At 43.2% G+C, this 21,710-nt stretch overlaps 1 protein-coding gene and 1 long non-coding RNA gene across 2 annotated transcripts in view; both read left to right on the forward strand.

The window, feature by feature from the left end:
* The first annotated feature begins 793 nt into the window (after positions 1–793).
* The window catches only part of LOC310699268, a 36,545-nt gene continuing 15,628 nt past the window's right edge, over positions 794–21,710 (forward strand). Inside the window, exon 1 of the long non-coding RNA XR_014522031.1 lies at positions 794–1,244. This is a non-coding gene — a long non-coding RNA (uncharacterized lncRNA). The remainder of the gene's footprint in view (positions 1,245–21,710) is intronic.
* LOC310699145 (acyl-CoA (8-3)-desaturase-like) lies at positions 2,224–21,051 on the forward strand. The gene is made up of 12 exons (XM_083486795.1): positions 2,224–2,542; positions 7,277–7,387; positions 8,290–8,487; positions 8,763–8,864; positions 10,479–10,607; positions 11,295–11,352; positions 11,992–12,068; positions 13,342–13,439; positions 14,098–14,194; positions 17,891–17,970; positions 18,461–18,586; positions 19,616–21,051. Exons 1-12 carry the CDS (start codon positions 2,321–2,323, stop codon positions 19,665–19,667), a joined length of 1,350 nt encoding a protein of 449 aa, XP_083342921.1. The 5' UTR covers positions 2,224–2,320; the 3' UTR covers positions 19,668–21,051.

A 21,710-nucleotide genomic window follows, 5' to 3' on the forward strand; every position in this document is an offset into this window, starting at 1 on the left:
GTGGCTCGGCGGCAGCAGGAGGCCCCATTAGCTGAAGTGGTGCTTCAGGTTAAGAACAGTTTCAGGTTAAGAACAGACCTCCAGAACAAATTAAGTACTTAACCTGAGGTACCACTGTAGAGGTGATAATCATATGTTTGGAACAGGAGCGGGAAACCTGATTTTAAGAAACTGCATTCAATTAAATTAATTTGGTTTGATTTGTAATAATTTGGAAATTTAATTAATCAATTTAATAAAAATAATTGGGGCGGGGGGAGAAACAGGAAAAATGAAGCTGAGACATTCAGCTGAGGAGGTGAGTCCTTCTCAAACAGGGAATGCTGTCTGCAGCATTGTTACTACAGTTACTGAGATGGGCACAGTGTAGATTGGCCCAGAGCTAACAGGGTATGCCTGGGCCAAAGGATACTTGGGCTCACAAGGACACATCTGACAAGGAGATTCCATTTTATATAAATACTCAATTTTTTCACATTATCTTCCACTCTCGCGAGCACATGAATCCCTTCCCTCCCAGTCCATGATTACCTTAAATTATATCTTTTTAAATTGCATTTCATATTTCCCCTCTTTACTCTCTATTCAATTCTGATAATCACAAAATGTTAATTGTAAATTCTGTTAAAGCTTTATAATATTTTGCTGTAAGTCCGTTGAGGCCTTTACAGCATTCATATCTCATGTCTTCATTCCAGGACATGGGGTGGATCAATCTAGACCTATTCTAAGTTGTTGCTTTCTTTAGTTGAAACAGGTGGGCTGGGATGCTCTCAGCTCTAAAGAAAGGGATATCTAGTCCAACCCCCTGCAATGCAGGAATCTCAACTAAAACATCCATGACAGATGGCCATCGAACATCTGCTTAAAAACTTCCAAGGAAGGAGAGTCCACCACCTCCCGAGGGAGACTGTCCCACTGTCAAACAGCTCTTACTGTCAGAATATTTTTTCATAGGTCTAGTCAGAATCTCCTGCATCTTGAAGCCATTGGTTCGAGTCCTACCTTCCACAGCAAGAGAAAACAAGTTTGCTCCATCCTCCATGTGACAGCCCTTCAGATATTTGAAGATGGTTATCATATCTCCTCTTTTCCAGGCTAAACATTCCCAGCTCCTTCAACCGTTCCTCATAAGGCTTAGCTTGTAGACTCTTGGTCATCCTAGTTGCCCTCCTCTGCACACATTCCAGCTTGTTAACATCCTTCTTAAATTGTGGCACCCAGAACTGGACACAGTATTCCAGGTGTGGTCTGACCATGGCAGAATAGAGTGGTACTATTACTTCCCTTGATCTGGACACTATACTTCTGTTGATGCAGTCTAGAAGAGCATTAGCTTTTTTGCTGCTGCATCACACTGTTGACTCATGTTAAGCTTGTGGTCCACCAAGACCCCTCGATCCTTTTCACATGTACTGGTAGTAAGCCAGAGCTCCCTCGCCCTATATTTGTACATCTGGTTCGTCCTGCCTAAGAACTAAGATTCTGTGCCACAGGATTAAAATAGTAATGTTATCAACAAGACTGTCAAATCAAAATTGTCAAGTGGTTTATTGACATTGCCATGTATTCATTGTGGATGGGGACAAATGAAAATATTCTCATTACTACTTAGTCAAGGAGGAGGTTGCTGGTATCACCATCAGCCATATACTGTTCCTCTACCATACTTGTCCCTATGGTTCCCCCAAATCTCTGCCTTTGGGGCTACCACTCAAGTGAGGGAAGCAATACTTTTGACTGAACAGAGTGAGGGCCTAATGCTGTGAAGTAGAGGTTACCACAATATAGAGCTATAGCAGATCACAAAGCCTAGGAATTCTAGACCAATACTCAAGGCTGTATCAGAGCAGAGATCACTAGCAATTAGTATGATTGGCATTACACAACATACAACCACACATTGTGTGGTATAGAAATCACGCATTGTGTGGCTCAAGAAATTCAAAGTGTTGGTGAGGATTACAGCAATCGGTAAAGGCTTTGTTAGAATGGGCTGTAGCTCTTGCACAATGCATAGCCCCAAAGGATAAAACGTTATGTATGCCAATGTGTTCATTGAATCTCATAAGAAGAATCATGAGCTGACATGACTGGTGAAGGGTGACTCCTATGAAGCATTGCTGAAGAGCCAAATAGGACGGCTCTGAAAGAAAATGCCTGGAGCAATGGAATGGAAAGGGTGGTGTGTGCTGATGACAATAGGTCTCTATAAAAGCGGAGCACAGAGACACAGTTGCACCAACCTTTCCACTGGACAGAGTAGAAGCAGAGTAGTTAGCTGGAAAACTGAGCTGTACGTGCTCAGTGGACTGTCAGGATGCCTCCAGAGTCGGGCACTAGTGTGGGAAAGCCAGAACTTGCCTTGGGTGCCCCACAGTTTTTCACCTGGGAGGAGATAGGACTCCGCACAGGCAAGGGAGAATTCAAGGAGGAGAGATGGCTGGTAATCCGAAGGAAGATCTATGATATCAGCCAATTCCATTTGCGACACCCTGGAGGAACCCGTGTCATCAGCCATTATGCAGGACAAGATGCCACGGTGAGAGCTTGTAGTGGGGCCTGGGGACCCAGAGCATTTGGGAAGAACCATAGCTTAATGGCCAAACATCTGCTTTGTATTGTGGTTTCTTGTTAAGTTATGCTTAGGATTTCACCTTTCTCTATTTGCACAGCCTTATGCTCTCACAATAGCTTCCCAACCAAATTCATTCAGTGGTGTTTTCAGTGAAGCTGAAATTCATAAAGCACTGCCTATGATCAAGGGTAGCCTAAGAAAAGGCTATTTGGGTGGCATTCAGCTAAGCTTTACTCAGGGTAGACCCAATGAAATTAATGAACATGACTAGTTAGGTAAATTCATTTTAGTGGGTCTACATGGTGAGTTTGAAAGAAAACTTGTTTTCATTGAGCATTCTTGGTAAGGGGCATAATTTATGTCTTTTCATCTGCAGCTTGTTTTTTTTATAAAAAAAATAAACCCAATGAAGCAGGAAAATGAATGGGGATACCTTGATGAATTAAAATTAGCACTGATAACATTTTACTTGGTTCGTGGTATGCAGCACACCTTTGAAATTAATCTCAAAAGAAATAACTAATAGTTTATTTCTGTTGCTAAAACGATGAGCATTATAACAACTAAAAATAGCATTCATGTTGGAAATGGCATAGCACCTGGACATGACCTAGATGTTTCTTAATCTCCTTTGATTGATTGCTTTTATTTCTATGATGCTTTTCATTCAAATGAATCTCAAAGTGGATTACAAGCAATAAAAAACCAATGACATAATAGAACGTCACAAATACAGCCAAAAACACAAAATTAACAAATCATCAATAAAACAATTACACGCTATAAAACACTATTCAAAAAACAGCAACAAAGAAATAAGCTAAGCATCACAATTACATCAGAAATCATTATCTAATTATTATGTGCAACCTAGAAGCTTGTTCTGTGGCCTACGCTAAACTGTCTGTGCCTGCCAATAATGTCTTGCTTTTGGAATCATGCCTACCTTTGGACGGCTCTGCTGTGTTTGACCCGACTTTGTCTCATGACTCTGGTTATTGGACCATGCCCACACTTGGATTGCCTCACTATGCTTGATGATCCACTGAATTAAATAGGAACTATGCAATTGTTCCCTTGTTCAGACTAGCAGGCAAGCAAGCTCTCTACATTTTTATAGAGGAAAAGGTGTACCACACGACTTGTTCTGGCCTATGTATTCTTAACATTGACTCACTGCTGGTCTAGCTGGATCAGAGTTCTTCTTCTCCTCTGTAGATCACTTGTAGCCGAGTAAGATTGTCTTCCATGAACACGGTCTTAACAGTGAGTCCGTAAGTGACTGTGGAGGCCAATTCTGGATCCACATGTCCTTCCACAGTGGGGACATAGGTTTCAGGGAGGGAGCTGATCATGGTGTGGATTTGCCAAGTGTGCCTTCCTTTTAGCATGTTTCTCCCTTGCAACCGGAGTTTGAGTGTCTTCAAAGCCCATGACACCTTTGGTAACGGCTGTTCTCCAATGGGAGTGCTCACAGGCCAGTGTTTCCCAGTTGTCGGTGTTTATACTACATTTTTAAAGATTTGCCTTGAAAGAGTCTTTAAACCTCTTTTGTTGACCACCAGCACACTTTCTATTTTAAGTTCGGAATAGAGTAGTTGCTTTGGAAAATGATAATCAGGCATCTGAACAACATGACCAGTCCAACAAAGTTAATGTTGAAGGATCGTTGCTTCGACTCTGGTGATCTTTGCTTCTTCTAGTACACTGGCATTAGTTTGCCCGTCTTCCCAGTTGACGTGTACAATTTTTCAGCTATACTGTTGATGGAATATTTCGAAGGAGTTGGAGATAGCGTTTATAAGTGGTCCATGTTTCACAAGCATACAGTAAGGCTGGTAGTAAAATAGCTTTGTAAACAAGCATTTTGGTTTCCCTGTGAATGTCCCAGTCCTCAAACACTCTGCACTTCATTTGGGAGAAAGCTGCACTCACAGAGCTCAGGCGATGCTGGTTTTGACATCAATGTTGGTTCTTGTGGAAAGATAACTGCCCAGGTAGGTGAAGTGATCAATATTTTCCAATGTTGCACCATTGAGTTGGATTTGTGGTGCCACAGAGGGGTTGTTTTGTGCTTGTTGGTGCAGCACTTTGGTTTTTTATTTTTGGATGTTGAGCAATAGGCCAAGCTTTTTGTAAGTTTATGTGAAGATATTTAGGATGGTTTCGAGGTCATCCTCTGAGTGTGCACACCCAACGCTGTCATCAGTATACTGAAGCTCTATGACAGAAGTTTGGGTAACCTTACTCTTTGCTTTCAGCCTGCTCAGATTAAAGAGCTTTCCATCTGTTTGATATATGATTTCTACTCCAGAGGGAGTAGAACTTTTAAGAGTTTTTAGATTTGAGTTATGGTGCACAGAACAAGTCTGTCACTGACTGATGCTCCTCAGATGCCAGCATCAAAAATGGTTGCCACCAGTGCATCTTTTTTTGTGGGTACTCAAGTGTATTTAACCTTTTTCTAGAAGAAAACCACTAATTAAAAATGTGGCACCTGCTTAACAACTTCATGGTGAGTGCTGGCACCCTTTCTCTAGAAGAAAAGGACTAATTGCAACCTGTTCATCATGTTTAGGGACAATTGAGCTATTATGACCAATAATTGTTGCTACAACTCCCCTCCAACCATTTATCTGAATAGCTTCCAAAACAATTTAAACCAGAAGTCATCAGGTTGTCTTTTTCCCTCTGCGTCTTTGAGGAGGGTAGAAAAGATGAAGAATGTGACCATTAGTAGTCCTCGTGTTTAAGTTCCTTTCACTCAGGCCAAGTGGGAAGGTTGAAAGCAGTTCACTTGCAGTCCACAGGGCAGGGCAAGCCGGAATGGAGAAGAAAATCTAAGTCCCCTGAAAGAGATATTCTCCTCCACACAATTCCCAAATGCAGAGCGCCACAGCCACACAGGACCATGACAGTTAGTCATGCACAAACTCCCACAACAAGACTCTCGTCACAGCACATGAGGAAATGCCCTAACTAGATCTCTGGCTTCTGGGGTCTTCCCAGCATTGCACCAGACTCTGCTTTTCTCAGCCATGCAAACCAAATCAGTGGAGGACCTGGCTTGGCTGAGCTTGAGAGACCCAGCATATATCTGGGTACACCAGAAGGCAAAGTTCACTACCCCAGCAACTTTGAAACAGAACTATGTTGCTTGTGAACTGCACGAGAAAATCAATATGCTGTACTCCTTTTTGAGAAGTCATCTGAATAAGAAAAGTATTGTATTTTTTTCAAGCTGTAAAGAGGTTCAGTATTTGTTTAGAGTCTTTTGCCATCTTCGACCCCACTGATTTTGTGGCAAAAAAACAGCAGTTGTCTTTGCTACGGATCTTGCGGCTCGGGGGCTTGATTTCCCTGCTGTGAATTCGGTCATTCAGTTTGACTATCCAGAGGACACAAATACTCACATTCACAGAGTTGGCAGAAGAGCCTGGTACAAAGAAGGCGAGGAAACTCTCCCTGTGCTGCTTTCTTTGGAGGAAAAGTTTCACTCCCTTAAATCCGCCTCTGCTGGATGTTCAGGTGTGAGAGTGCAAAAATGCAGCTGGTTAATTTTAGAAGCTGGAGTTAGTGGTCTTACTTTGGGTGGTGGGGAGAGGGGGTTTTAGACAGCCCTCCTTTAATGGATCCATCCACACCCAGTTCTGACTTTGTTTGAGATAGAATAAGATCAAAAGAGTATAGTGTAGGGTGTGTGTGATAATCTTGAGATAGCCAGCACCCCTCATTACTTCCCTGGACATTTCCCTGTTTCACCTTTAAGAGAGAGTCAGAGACAGAATGGTGTGGCTCTGGCCCTAACTATTGCTGATATGCCAGCCCAGAAACAAATGTCCCCAAGGGAATGCAGAAGAAAAAAAAGCATTTCCCAACTGTTATCTTTACCCTAGTCTTGGAGTGCTTGGACTTACGGAATGATAACAGCAGCACACCCACACTTGACAGAGGGAGGTATCAGCAAACTCAGGAAACTCAAGTGGGGGGGGGGAGAGAATTGTGTGGGGAACCACTAATGAGAACCAGAACCAGCGGGGAAATTCTGTATGGAGTGGCCTTCATATGTGCCTTATTTGACTTAACAGTGAACGGGTGAAATGTATGTCACTCCCAAATGTGTCACTGGGATTTTCTTTCATCATACATCTGCAAGAGGGAATTGCCCAAAGTTACACATCCCCCCGGCAAAATTCTCAGTATGTTGTCCTTTCTTAAGCTTCTCTTTATTTTTTTCACCTACTTTACCTCCATTCTCATTTCTCTCAGTCTTTCACAACAGTTCCTCCCCCTCATTTTACTGCTGCTTCTCCCCCCACCGCTCACTGGCCCACAGAGGTCCTGTTACTTCCCCTTCCAAATGTCAAGTCGTATCTCCTTCCTTGTTCAGAATTTGTATTTATTTATTTAATAAAAATTATACACCACTTGACTGTTTTTTTTTTAAATAAAAAACCCTGATTGTACCTCCCTCCGCACTCTTGACTCCCAATCCCATCTGTCCAATGAACTGTAATTCCAAAATCACCCATCAGCCTGCATCACTGAGACTATCGGCCCTCAAGGAAGAGAACCAGCCAGCACCTTGTATCATTTGTTGCGGAGCTCAAAACAAACTTCCCAGAATATCAGCTCCATCACTTCAGCATAGCAGCCTCCTCCGTTTTACACCCTATTTTGTTCTCTCTGTGGTTTTAGGATGCTTTCACCGCTTTCCACAAGGATGAGGACTTAGTCAAGAAATACCTGAGCCCCCTACTAATTGGGGAGCTGGCACCTGATCAACCCAGCTGTGAACCAACCAAAAATGTGAGTTTCCCTCGCAACTTTCTTTTAAGGATATGTGGTGTGGCCAGCCTCAAGACATTTTGCTGCCTGGGAGGAAGGATAAGATGGCACCCTCTCCATTACACATACTGAATATTGCTGGTCTGGAATCTGACCCATAGCTTCAGTGCTGGTGATGCTGGTGTCAGGACAGTGCCCATCTTCACACCTGTGACCTGTGGCCTCCGCAAGGCTATCTTAAGGGGCAGAGAGTAGGCTGCATGACATACACAGTTTTGTCTTCTGATAAAGGGGAGTTGCTGGGGGACTTAGGAGGAAATACTGGGGTCTGGTACTGCCCTGCCTCACCAACTCTGCCTAATGGTAGGAATAATGCTGTATATAACAAATACAGGAAATAAACAGTAGCTTGCAACTACAATTCTGTAACATGCTTAGCACATGTTCTAGTTGTGGCACCTAACTGGGTGTAGGACTCCCTTTGTGACCCTATAACCTTGCTCTCAACATCTTAAGTAATTGTGTCCCAGAGATCACTGAAGAATAGAAAACACACACTGGGCATGTGATTTTTCATGATGCTGCAGAAGCTCAGTATTTCAAATTATTAGAATGTAGCCAGCTGTCCTTTTGCAGACAATCCAAGCTACAAAGACGCCTACCCCTATGGAGAACCTGCCTGGTACAGCTTCCTCTTCATCCCTCACTGAAATGAAGATGGGGAGATAGTGGAGATGGGATTGTTTGCTTTTTTAACCTGTCCCTGGTTAGACACTGAGCTAAAGGAGATCCCCTGGTCTCACAGTCCCCCTGCTGACTGGGTGCCTTCCAGAGTATGTTTCTGTGAGTAAGTCTGTTCCACACGCAGTCTGCATCATATATAACCACAGATAAGAGATATTAACTTTAGGCACCTCTCACAGGCAATGCTGGTCAATGATTTTCATGAGCTGCGCACCACAGTGAAGAGGATGGGACTCCTACAACCTCGTTTTCTCTTCTTCGGCTTCATGTTTCTGCATGCTTTCCTGCTAGATACTGCATCCTGGCTGACTATCTGGTATTTTGGAGTATCTTGGGTGCCCTTTCTTGTTGGTGTGGCACTGTTCACCATTGCACAGGTAATGTATTTGTGTCATGAAGATCTCTGGGGTGTTTCTCAGCACCTCCAGGATCAATGAACTGCTTTATGATTCATAGCATTCTCCCTAGCCACAATGCTGGGATTTTATTGTGTCAGTGGAATTTCAGCCTCTTTGTTGGCATTCTGGTCAATAAATTAGCACTGATGCTCCTGAGTTTATCGTGTAAAGCAGTAGCAGAATTCTTCACCATTTCTCAAATATATGGTGCCATACTGCATCACATTGTCCTAGCGTTGCTTTTTGCCTTCCAGATCCAGTATGCATTTTTACAACATGATCTTGGGCATCTTTCAGTCTTTCAGAAGGCCAAGTGGAACAGACCATTTCACTTCATTGTGATGGGAATATGTAAGGTAAAATGATATGCAAATGGATACAATGACAATGTCCCAATAGCAGTGCCCTCTTTGCACTTCACTGGGGGAAGAAGGATCATTTCTTGGGCTTGTCTGGTGTGATGATAACAAGGATAATGAAAATAGCATTGATGATATGATGTTTCAAGCATTCAGTGTGCTTCAGATATGGGATCTCACTCATTCCTACAACAACTCTATTAGTATTGCCTCAGTCCATACTCAGGGGGCAAAGTGATGAAAAGCATGGTTTAAGGCTTAGTGGCTTCATGATTTTGGTGAGATTTGAACAGCTTGCTACACAACACCAGCTGTTGGGGCTAAAAGACTCTGGTGAAGGACTATGGCAACTCTTTCCCCTCACTTTGGGAGTAAGGGGGCTCTTTAGAATACCTCAGTTCATCATGGCTAAAGAATAATTTGGGTACTACTTAGCAGTGGATCCTGGTTCACTAGGACGTAAAGAACAAATAAAGTCAAGGTACTAAATAAGCACTACGTTTCTCTGTAACATAGATAGCGTCTTAAAATTTTACAAGAGTCTTTGGCCAATAGAATACACTGTTTCATGCCACCCTAATCTCTGAGCGGTGCAAGATTCCAGTGATTTCAGGCGCTTACTCAGGGTTCATGTTTCCATTTGGAAATGAGGCACAACAGAGACTGTGTTGTCTTTAGGATATATGGTTTATTTGCACACATGTATCTATAACCTGAGTCTACAATGGAGGGGTTCACAGCATTAGCATCACAAGAGGGTCTTGTTTCTTCCATAGCCACAGCCTTGGATTCAGCATGGCTCTCTCTCTCTCCTTGCTGCTTTGCTTCTAGGTCATATCACTGCAAACTCCACTCTAAACTCAGGCCTTGTCCTTCCAACTAACCATGAGTTTGCTGTCTCGCATAGAGCCCCTTTCCTTTGTTTCCCTTAATGGCCCGTCAGCCAGTCGATCACCTCAACACAGGAAGCTGGTCTGGCTTATATTTAAAAACTTGCAGGATCCAGGGAGCACACAGCCATCTAGGCCTAGCAGTGAGTGAGTTGGCAGTAGGCCAGGCCAGGGAGATGCTCTTCTGACGTGAAGAGAGCCATTACAGATCTGGAGTCTTCTGTAAGGACATACATTCAGCTGAGTGAGATAGATGGCACATCCTTCTTACTTCCAAAGTGAAACAATGTAATGCAATGTGTTTTTAATGTTGTACGCTGCTCTGGGATCTTCTGATAAAGGGAGGTATATAAATCGAATAAACAACAACAATGGGGGAGGGTGTTTTCCTCCCTCACACACATTATTTTTTAGGATCAGAGAGTGAATTTTGAACGCTTGCCTTTAGATTGAAATATCAGAACTTAATAGCAGAACTTAACATGGCAGGAGATGAACTCATATGTGATGGTAGGAAATGGGAGGGTACAGGATGGTAAAGTTGTATCGTGTGCCCCCGTTTTTGGTTTTGTTTTAAATCAGCTGTAGTTGAGCAAATGTATACACCTAGATTTATTAATCTCTTATATTGTGCAATCTTTATACAGCAGGAATGAGTACAGTATGTAGCTCTACCCACGAATTAATGGTATATATGTGTGTGTTTTCATTATGTATGAAGGGTGGACCACCAAGCCAATGGAACTATATGCATAACCAGCATCATGCCAAACCCAACTGCTTCCGCAAGGACCCTGATCTCAATATGCACCCATTTTTGTTCAGCCTGGGAAAGGCACTCTCTGTGGAGGTGAGCAGAAGACCTGGGAGTGACTCAAATCATAGAAAAGGGAACACCATGTTAACAGAATCCATACTCTTAGTGAGCAACCTGGGAAGAAAGGAAGCATGCCATCTCCAGGACACAGCTTTAGTGCTCCTTCCTGCAGCTCATGTTGTTGATGGGCTGTTTATACCATTAGATTAGTTTCTTATTTTCCTTATTTCTAGATGGCATCTGTTCTGCTCATGACAGGCTGGAGTGGGAGTGCAGAAATGGATAGAGCCTTCTGGCCATCCCTCCACATATCCCTTTGACAGGCCAAGCTGTTGGTCACCTGATGGCAGGTGACAGCAGGTGATTTAAAGTTTCAGCTGTGGCTGAAGGAAGAAAGATTCTTCCTTTGTGTCCCTGGATTCAAGCCACAGCTGCGAAGTCGTAAGGATGACACGTCACGTGCTTTGAGGTTTGCCCAGAACTGCTTAACAAGCCAACCTCTGAGGCCTGGTGGGCTCAATGGTGGAGAACCTCTGGCCTGTAGGCTCCCAAAATAGGGTGCCATCACTGAGAAGACCCTACTATGTATAATGTCTCCTCCCCAATTGTACTCATTAGAGCTAACACAAGGATCCCTATTGTAATGAATGGAAGTTGGCACTCAGAAAGTTTATATATGGTTGTCAGCTTAACCATGTTGCTTCTCCTCTCCATCTGCAGCTTGGCAAGAAGAAAAAGAAATACATGCCTTACCAGCACCAGCACATATACTTTGCCCGTGAGTGTCCCTGCCATTTTATTATAATTATAATAATAATATATTATTTATACCCCGCCCATCTGGCTGGGTTTCTCCAGCTACTCTGGGCAGCTCCCAACAGAATATTAAAACACGATAAAACATCAAACATTAAAAACTTCCTTAAACAGGGTTGCCTTCAGATGTCTTCTAAAAGTCAAATAGATGTTTGTTTCCTTGACATCTGATGGGACGACGTTCCACAGGGAGGGCGCCACTACCAAGAAGGCCCTCTGCCTGGTTCCCTATAATCTTGGTTATCATAGTGAGGGAACCGCCAGAAGGCTCCAGGAGATGGACCTCAGGAGTATGGATCTGGAAATTGCAACCTTTAGTAAAGCCATGCCTTGTGGATGAGAACAATGGCATTATTATTGGGTGGCATAAATTTTTTTGACAAAAGTTTTAGATGGATGATTTGATGAAAATATGGAATTCTATTTTAAGATATTGTTATTGTATTATTATTATTATTATTATTATTATTATTATTATTATTATTTACTACTATTACTACTACTATTTGGCCAGTATGACCAGAGATGGATAGATAGATAGGCTGTATTGAGTTTGGGTGATTTACATCTTTGTAATGTTCTTGTTTTCTGATTTCACTAGTCTTAGCTCCGTTGACCTTCGTTTTATACGTCCAGTTTGCTGTATTGCGTTTCGCATTTCTAAGGAAAAATTGGCTGGTAAGTCACCTGCATATTTGCAGTGGTTTCTCCTCTGGATAAGTCTGTTTGGGGACGGGTATAAGACAGAGCAGGAACAGTGGCAGTATGCAGGGAGCGAGGAGAAAGGTGGGGTCCTGACACTTCCTTTCGCTCTCTGGTGCTAAAAGCAAAAAAAAGAAGGAAAGGGTTCTGACCTCCCTTTGTCTCCTCAGCCTGGTCCTCGGACCCTTGTCAGCACAAAAAGAGTCCACGAGAATATCCTTGAGGAGTTTTATTCTTAAAAGTCTTTGTGCAAAACACGACTGAATAAGAATACACACCAGCACCAACCAACCCAAACACCAGCCACAGCAACAAACTAACATTTCTCACTTATATATACAACTTGGTGCAGACCGCTGAGTCATGCTGACCCAGCTTTATTCGCATTAAAGAAACAGCGGCCATTTTAGCCGTGACAGTTTTTACATGAGTAGAATGTGTCCTTTTATTTAAAATGCATCTCTGGGTTATTTGTGGGGCATAGGAATTTGTTCATTCCCGCCACCCCAAAAACAGTCCGGCCCACCACATGATCTGAGGGACAGTGGACCGGCCCATGGCTGAAAAAGGTTGCTGACCCCTGCTTTAGGGGGAAGTGGGAAGATTTGGAGGCTGGTGGGGAGGGTGGGTGAAAATATGGGAATTCTTCTCTGGCTTTGAGTTTTATCTGAGCTTGAGAAGAACTTCTGGTGCCTGAAGATAATAATAATAATAATAATAATAATAATAATAATAATAATAATAATAATAAATTATTTATACCCAGCCACTCTGGGCGGCTTCCAACAAAATCTTAAAATACAATAGTCTATTAAACATTAAAAGCTTCCCTAAACAACCTCTGAATCTTGTATCTGAGCCTGAGATTAGTGAGCTTCCCTGGGATCTCTGATTTGAAGACCCTCCTAACAAAAAGCTTGGGTGTCATCAGCAGATGAGAGGGATAAAAATCCCTTCAATGAATTATTCTGGGAATTCTTTTCACTTTGAAGAGAAATGTAGCTTCCTGTAGAAAATCTACCTGGCCCATCAGATTCAGTCTTGTCCCATCTTGACCATTACTGATCCCCTTCATGCCCTTTCCTTTTTTCATGACAAAATCCCTGGATGTTCTCATGCATGCAAACAGTGCTCTTCATCCATATTTTGTTATGGCCTTTGTGTTCTCCATAGTTGTTGCATACAGTTAGTAGATCTGAAATGAAGGACCTGGCAACTGTTTTCTAACCTATTTCCCCCCCTTTGGCAGGAGTTTGCTTTCATGATGCTTTACTATGTCCGCGTCTGTCTCATGTATGTTCCTTTAATGGGATTTAAGACCTTCATGGCATACTACTGGTTGGCCAGGTAATAGTTCTTCTGGCTTCTGCTTTTTCTGCTCTACAGGCTTTCCTTAATTTATGAGCTGTGTGTTCAGAATACATGCTCTCTTCATGTAGAAACTGGCTCCTACATATGTCAAAGCCTCATGCCACAATGACACAAAAGCAGCCCAGGAAGGTGCCTCACAAGAGAAACTGTGCCTCCTCTAGTGGTTACTCTAAACAGGTGGTTTCTAGATGCCCCCGGAGTCACCCATGGACCAATTGAAAATTGTTGAGTGTCTTCAAGGACCACTTAATGAATATTCTGCCTGTTGTAGTAATTGTAATACACTGTGTGAGATGTCGAATGGTTTTTAATTTCATTTTTACAGTCATTTTGCAAACCACCTGATTGAAGCTTATGGACAACTGTTCGGAAACCCCTGCTCGAAATGGCTTTTGGTCTCATGTAGGGTTGAGAAACCAGCGGGCCTCTGGATGTTCCTGGACTTCAACTCCCATCATTCCATGCTAGTTGAGGCTCATGGGTGTTAGAGTCCAACAGCATGTGGTGGGTTACTGGTTTCCCATCCCTGATCTAGTGATTTCAAAGCAAAATAAAAAGAAGGTTTGTGGCCTCTATGTGTTTACCTTTAGCTTATCTGAATGGTGGTTGTTAGCGTTGTTGCTTGTCTGTCTAGGTTCCTAGAAAGCTCTTGGTTTCTCTGGATCTCGCAGATGAACCACATTCCAATGAACATTAACTATGACCAGAATTTAGACTGGGTGTCTGCCCAGGTAAGATAACTACTGCTTTTATCTTCATCTTTCTTTCGTATAACAAGCTCATTCCTGAATATATTTGGGCACAGGGAAGGAGACACCTAACGAACCACATCAACTAAAGCCCTGCACAAGGATTTTGGCTTGTGCAATGGGGCTTTCCCATTCCACCCACCCCACCCCACCCCTCCTGAAATTGGCTCAAGGGGGCTGGGAACAGTGGGCTGGAGAAGAGGGGAGGTTATTCCATTTGGCAAGCCGCAATGCTTGTGCAAACAGAATGTTTGGAAGAGCATCATGCTGAAGTCCACTCTTAGTATTGTATATTGTTGTAACCTGCCCTGGAACCTTAGATGAAGGGTGGGTTAATATTAATAATACGGGCAACTCTCAATGTTTCCAGGGGTTATGGTCCAGGGATTGTGCATAAAGCCAAAATCGTGTATTGTCAAAACAGATTGGGTGCAATGACTGGTGGAATTGACAAAGTCCCCCCCCCCCCGCCCGGATGTCCACCTTCTTTCTACCCCTTTTTGAAATATATATATATATATATATATATATATATATATATATATATATATGCAGGTTTTGGTGTCTTCGGGTGTCTTCCCGTGTAAGAGTTGGGGTGTCTAGGCGACGTTTCGACGAGGTCTCACTCGTCATCTTCAGGCTGGTGCTTTCGGCTTCTTGTTCCTGGAACAGAGCAGGATCTCAGTGTTTGAGTTCCTATAATTACTGTTGAGGGGGTGTGGTGTATAGCCTCCAACGTTCTGGGCAGAGAGGAAGTTCCCAGGTTAGTGTGCCTTTTCTTCTTTTGTTCTTTAATTACTTGAGGGATATCTTGAGTGATTTCTTGAGTGATATCACTCAAGAAATCACTCAAGATATCCCTCAAGTAATTAAAGAACAAAAGAAGAAAAGGCACACTAACCTGGGAACTTCCTCTCTGCCCAGAACGTTGGAGGCTATACACCACACCCCCTCAACAGTATTTATAGGAACTCAAACACTGAGATCCTGCTCTGTTCCAGGAACAAGAAGCCGAAAGCACCAGCCTGAAGATGACGAGTGAGACCTCGTCGAAACGTCGCCTAGACACCCCAACTCTTACACGGGAAGACACCCGAAGACACCAAAACCTGCATTCCTGTACCCGTGAAAATCTACGAAAGCAAATATATATATATATATATATATATATATATATATATATATGGAAGGACATAAAGCTGAATGTGCACAAGTTAAATGCATGTAAGTTACAAGTTACCTGTAAGTTGCAAGTCACCAAAACGGCCTTGGCCCAGTATACCTAAAGGAGCGTCTCCACCCCCCATCATTCTGCAGCCTCCCAGAGTAGCTGGGGAAGTCAGATGAGCAGGGTATAAATAGTAAATTATTATTATTATTATTATTATTATTATTATTATTATTATTATTACTACTACTACTACTATTATTATTATTACTATTACTACTATATAATGGTACAGGCTGCTGGCCTGGGCAATGTATCGATACATCACCTAGGACTGGTTTGGGAGCCAGAGTGCGATGGCGCCTTCACCTGGCAGTATATCATGGGTGGGGCTTGCCTGCACCTGACTCTGTCTTCTGCCAGCACCTGGCAGAAGAAACTGTTAGGAGGCACCCTGTGAGGCACCTGGGTGAAATTGCCGCCGCTCCCACTGAGGGAGCTGAGGCAGTTTCACCCTGGTGCCTCGTGGGGCTGGGACCATTGCAACTTGTTCCTCTGCTTTTCAACATCGTGATGTATCACTATGCAGTGATACCTCAGTTGTTGAACACTTCGAAAGTCGAACATTTTGGCTTTTGAATGCCGACAACCTGGAAGTGAATGCTTCCGTTTTTGAACGTGCCTCGGAAGTTGAACAGCTTCTGAGGCACGTTTCTCCATTTTTTCAATGGGTTTTGCCCGCCTATTGCACCTCGGTTGTCAAACGTTTCGGAAGTTGAACAATCTTCCAGAACAGATTACATTCGACAACCGAGATACCACTGTATTGTGATAGTTGGCTGGTGATACATCGCAATGTTGGAAAGCTGACAACACCCAGCCCTACAGACTGCATTGCAAATCCTTCCTTTCCATTGTCTACTAAGGCCCATAATTTAGCCAATAAAGATAGAGATCAGAAGATCATAGAGACACTAATGCCAGATTAACTTTGTTTTCTGACCTGACGCAAGCAGAGAAGGAGAAAGTGTGGACAAGAGGGAAGGATAGCTTGTGGTACTAATCCTGTTTCTTAATAGCCAGTTATTTATCATCTTGCTTGCTCCCTAAGGCTAAGCAAATGCCAAATCTTTATGTTGTGGTTTCCCCATACAGCTAATAATAATAGTAGTATAAATAAATAAATAAATAAATAAATAAATAAATAAATAAATAAATAAATAAATAAATAAATAAATAAATTTTTATTTATATCCTGCCCTTCCTGGTTCAGAAACTGGGCTCAGGATGGCTAACAACAAATTTAAAACACTTAATTGTGATACAAAAAACCCAGCATAAAATACAGTATAAAAGCGAGAATGACAATGAATTCAAAGTTCAAAAATCAATTTAGGGGAAAATCCATCCAATTAACATTAGATGATCACTAGGGCTAGCTGGTTAAATTAGTCCTATTTGGGCCAGTGAGGAGGCCAGGGGAGAATTAGCTGTGGGATCCCAGAGTGGGTACTCTTCATAAAATGGGGAGTGGGAAGAAGGAAGACTATAATCAGATGAATTAAATTAACCTTTGCCCTCTATTCAGTTCACATTTCAAGTTAACCTACCTAATTTGCATTTTCTGAAACAATAGGAAAACCAAAAAAGTCATCTTTCAAAATCCACACTTTTCTGAATTTTTCAATGCAGTTCTCCCGCCGAATAATGGTTACAAAAGTGGATTTACTGGGATAAAAGTGTCCATTAAAAGGCAGGTGTTCATGAAAATAACATACAAAACTGCATCATATTACAGGAAATTGCATTGCAAAATGTGTATATTAAGTAGAATTGCATACAAATGTGAATATTAAGAGAAATTTGTATTAAAATGCTGGTGAATGTCCATGAGGACTTTTTCAAAATAAAAATCACAAACTGATGTGGAAATAGAGGAAATTGAACTTAAGAGTGAGAAAATAAGAAACAGAAAGAAACCAAAATTGGCAGATTCACCTATTCCTACTTCCCAGTGCAATTAATTCACTATAAAAGTTATTTTCCTTCTTGTATAAGAAAATTGTGTGTTGATCAGTGGCTCTTAATGCTGCTTTTATAGTGCTTAAATAGATCTATTTGGTGCACTCTGAGGTCACCAATAATATAGTGGAAATAACAGAGGAACATGGGAAAGAGTCCAAAGTTTCTCTGAAGTTTCTTCAACCTGCTACAGAGAAAACACACTTTCCAGTTGAAAAACAACTTGCCTCTTCAGCAGTGCATGCACCAAAATTCCACAGTGTACATAGTTCTCCACTCGTGATTATAGCCTATTTTCATCATGGTCACACAGCACAGATGCAGTTGTTGAGTTCTGATTCAGAAGTTTTTTTTAGTGGCCTCACATGTGGTACCAACAATTAAAGGAAACCCACAAAGAGCAATTAAAAACAGTAGTATGCAGTACAACAAAGGTTAAATGAAGGAATATGGTGTGTTGAAAATGCACATTCCTCTTTCTCACTCAGCTTGCAGCAACGTGTAATGTGGATCAATCCCTGTTCAATGACTGGTACACAGGACACCTAAACTTCCAGATTGAGCACCAGTGAGTAAAAACATACTCTTTTATGAATGTATGTGGGAGAGCCCCTAATAGAACTAATGGACCACCCCCAAATCCTGAATGTTACATCATGTGATTTTGCTCCACAGTTCTGCCCCCCCTCAAAAAACAAAACAAAACCACTTTTACCGGGCACAGTACCCAAAAATGTGTGTTCTGGGGCACAGTGTAAGATCACGACTCCAGAAAAAGTGCTTTTTTAAAGGGGTAAATCATGCCGCAAAATCATGCAAGAGCATAGCAGCCAAAATGGCCGCCATTCTCTCATGATAAAAAATGGGATGTCCCTGTTTTTCTGGGACACTTGCATGATACACAGCCACGTTATCTGGGGCTGATGGAAGTTGTACTCCTAAACATCTGGAGAGCACCAGTTCATGGAAGGCTGAACTGGGCAGGACTGGGATGATTTTGGCTCACGTAAGGTTCTCTGCTAGCTGCTTGACCCCATTTATCCCTCTTTTCATCACAGCCTTTTCCCAACGATGCCTCGCCACAATTATTGGAAGGTCGCTCCTCTGGTGAAATCCCTCTGTGCCAAGCATGGCATTGAGTACCAATGCAAGCCCCTGCTCACGGCTTTTGCAGATATATTGCAGTAAGTGTCAATTAACTGAAGGAGGATCAGTGTGGTAGGATCAATTGGGGAGTGGGGAATCAAGTGGGGGAAATCCTACTGGGCTTGGAGCCTACATGTAAAGTGGAAGCAATAAACAGCTTATTCCAGTCAGGGCAATTGCCTGAACAGCTTTCAGTGGGTCCCACTTGCAACCCTGTGAAAGATGTCTCAGCAAGGTTAAAAATGACTGTCAAGGAACCCCTCTGGAACATTAAGCAATCCTTAAAGGTTGCAAAGTTGGCTCTGTGATCAGCGGCGTAGCGTGAGTTCTCAGCACCCGGGGCAACGCAAGTAATTTGCGCCCCCTAACCCGGGGCAAGGCAAGTAATTTGCGCCCCCCCCCTAACCCGCGAGTTGCCGCTGGCGCTGCCGCCCAAACGACGCTGCTTGCCCGGAGGAGGAGGGGGCAGAGAGGCGAGGAAAATGCAACTGCCCAGCAGCTGCAGCAGCACCGGCGGAGGCGGGGCTGTGAAGAGGGGCTGCCTGGCGCGTCCTCCGCGGCGAGCGCTGAGAGCCGCTGCCTGCCGGGCGCCTTCAGCCCGGACGCGCGCACAGCTCGGCGGTTCCGCGAGACATGCGGCTCCGCTACAGCCTGCGCCCGAGGCTGTTCGGCGACTCCGGAGGCAGCGAGCGCGCCCCCCCCCAGATGTTGCGCCCGGTGCGGCCGGCACCCCTGGCACCCCCCACGCTACGCCACTGTCTGTGATCACATGTTCCTGGCTGTGGAGCAGCAGAAGCTCCAGGGAAGTTAGCCTTGGGGTCTGAGGATGATGGGAGAGCCACATCCTTAAGCCAGGAGGATACAGAAGGGGCTTCCGAAGTTTTCCCTCCCCAAGTCGGGCAACCTGTGACGTGTCCAAGTCTGAATCCCCCTCAGTCAGGGCAATGCTGTGACCCAGATTTAGAGGACATGACAGACAGCAGCACTGGTAGGGTATGGAAGAGATAACTCTTGTGAAATGTTGCTGTCTGTGTTTCATGAGGCCATTTCCCCCTTTCCTTCTGCAGCTCTCTGAAGAAGTCAGGGGAGCACTGGCAAGACGCCTATCTCCATGCATAAGAAGAGGAAGGTCCTCAGGAACGAATCTTCTCCTGCCACCATCTGACGCTGCTGGGGAAATGGAAAAAAGCAGCCTTGGAAAGCATAACTTTGAGTGGGGATTAGCTAGATCCTAATGAAACTGTGAATGGGTGTTTTTCTTTCTTTCGCACAGGCAGGGATGAGCTGAACCTGGGACATTTAGCTCTAGAAACTTTGAGAAACTCCAAGGAGATTGGGAAAGGCAAATCAATGCAGAGGGTGCTTTGCTTTTAGTGTTTTAGTCAGCCTGCATGGCAACAGATACACCACTGACACAGCAGCTGATCAGCCTCAACCCACTCTGGGTGCATCCATCCCAAAGCTTTCCTTCCGCAGCCAAACCTTGGGAAGACTTTGCATGGATAATCCTTTCAGAACGACATGTTCTAGACAGATGCACTCTCCTGGCTCTGATCCACCAAGTTACAGTGACCTCAGGAGCACCACAGTGCCTTGCAAATCAGTTTGCCCAAGAACATTTTGGCTTGTGTTGACACAGGGCTAGCACTTAAATGACAGGTCATGTCAAGGATACCATGTAGAATGCACTCAGTTTCCATACCTGAAACATACTGCCCAAACCAAATTAAAACACATTCTTCTTTTGGGGCACAACCGCCTCTCCTTCAGGCAGGTAACATTGCTGAACTAAGGCAGGTTCATAAATGACTTGTTGCTGTATAGTAGAGAAGACCTACTGAATCTTACAGAGAAGCTGTCCCTGATATGCAGTGTAAGCCAAGAGCAGAGGACACTTTGTGTTCATTTGCCTTTTTTATTTTAAGTGTGGGGTATCTGATGGAGAATTTGCACAGTTGGAAAATCTGGGAAATCTGCTTTTTTAAACAAAAGTCCTATCTACTTGGGGATGCCAGGGATTATTAAAAACCATAGCCTTTGCCATTTTCTTGATAAGAGGTGCATTGCTTCTTAAGCATGAAGAAAGGCCTGTGGAGAAGATCGGGGACAACATTAGTTTTGGAGACCTGTGCTGGCATGTGAGATGTCCTGGTGATGGATCCAGCCTCTTGGTCCCCCAGCGGCTTCATGCTGCTTCTCCAGGGCATCAGCCTGGACACTGAGGGCACAAACTAAGGCCATGTGTTTGGGCCTTGCCCAAAGCCACCAAGAACTTCTGCTCTTGATAGTGCATCACTCTGTTGTATGTAAGAGTTCCATGGTTATCAGTAAATGAAGTCACATGATGTAAATATGACTGCCATAACCATGTGTAAAAGTGGAGTCCATATTCATCACATCCAGTAATAAATCAGGACCTGTGGCTGTTATTTAAATGCATAACAGTGCTTTGATACTTTGTAATCATGAAACAATTTCCTATTTCAATGAAACAGAATATTCATGAGCAGCTGCATGTAGTTTTTGTTCTTCAAACTATCTATTTAAAACTGATTTGAGGGCATGCGTGATGGAGTTATGTTTCATCAAGTTAATATTCCTAATAAATTATGAAGCACCATTCATGTTGAATCAATCGTCTCAAACAATGCAACCTTTTCCAGTAATTGTATTGGGAACTCCTGCCAAACATGTTCTCTTGTTCAAACACATTGCCCTCCTTTGCAACATCATGTAGCCCAAATCGGATTGACTCTGCTATGTGACACCATTCCAGTCAAGTTGCGATCCCTGCCAGGCTGAATCATACATCAGATAAGCCAGAAAAGATGGAAAAGAAGCCAAAACAGGCAGCAGTTAGGAATAACAATGGCATCACAGGGTTAAAAAAAAGTATACACTCCCATAATCCAAGCCGTTTCTTTGAAAATGAAAATGAAAATGAAATAATTTCCATAGGCAATTCCATATACATGCAGGTCCCACTATCAAACATTCGTTATAAAAAAAATTCACTCCCTGTGCACACCACAGATTCAGATATCCGAAACCAATGGAGATCATTGAATCGCTCTGCATCCATTCACCTAACAAACCATTTCCTGAAAACACATTGTGTTCGGATAGCAGGACATTTAGAAACAATTCTATATTTAAAAAACA

Source organism: Podarcis liolepis (genome assembly GCF_965112155.1).
Source record: "Podarcis liolepis genome assembly, chromosome: 1".
Classification (NCBI taxonomy): Eukaryota; Metazoa; Chordata; class Lepidosauria; order Squamata; family Lacertidae; genus Podarcis; species Podarcis liolepis.

What these genes read in the sequence shown, in the direction of transcription:
- LOC310699145 (XM_083486795.1), top strand. Translation starts at nt 2,321, where the DNA reads ATGCCTCCAGAGTCGGGCACTAGTGTGGGAAAGCCAGAACTTGCCTTG. An exon ending in CACTGTTCACCATTGCACAG is followed by an intron (nt 8,488 to 8,762) that starts GTAATGTATTTG and finishes TTTGCCTTCCAG; the next exon opens with ATCCAGTATGCATTTTTACA. An exon ending in TTGTGATGGGAATATGTAAG is followed by an intron (nt 8,865 to 10,478) that starts GTAAAATGATAT and finishes TTATGTATGAAG; the next exon opens with GGTGGACCACCAAGCCAATG.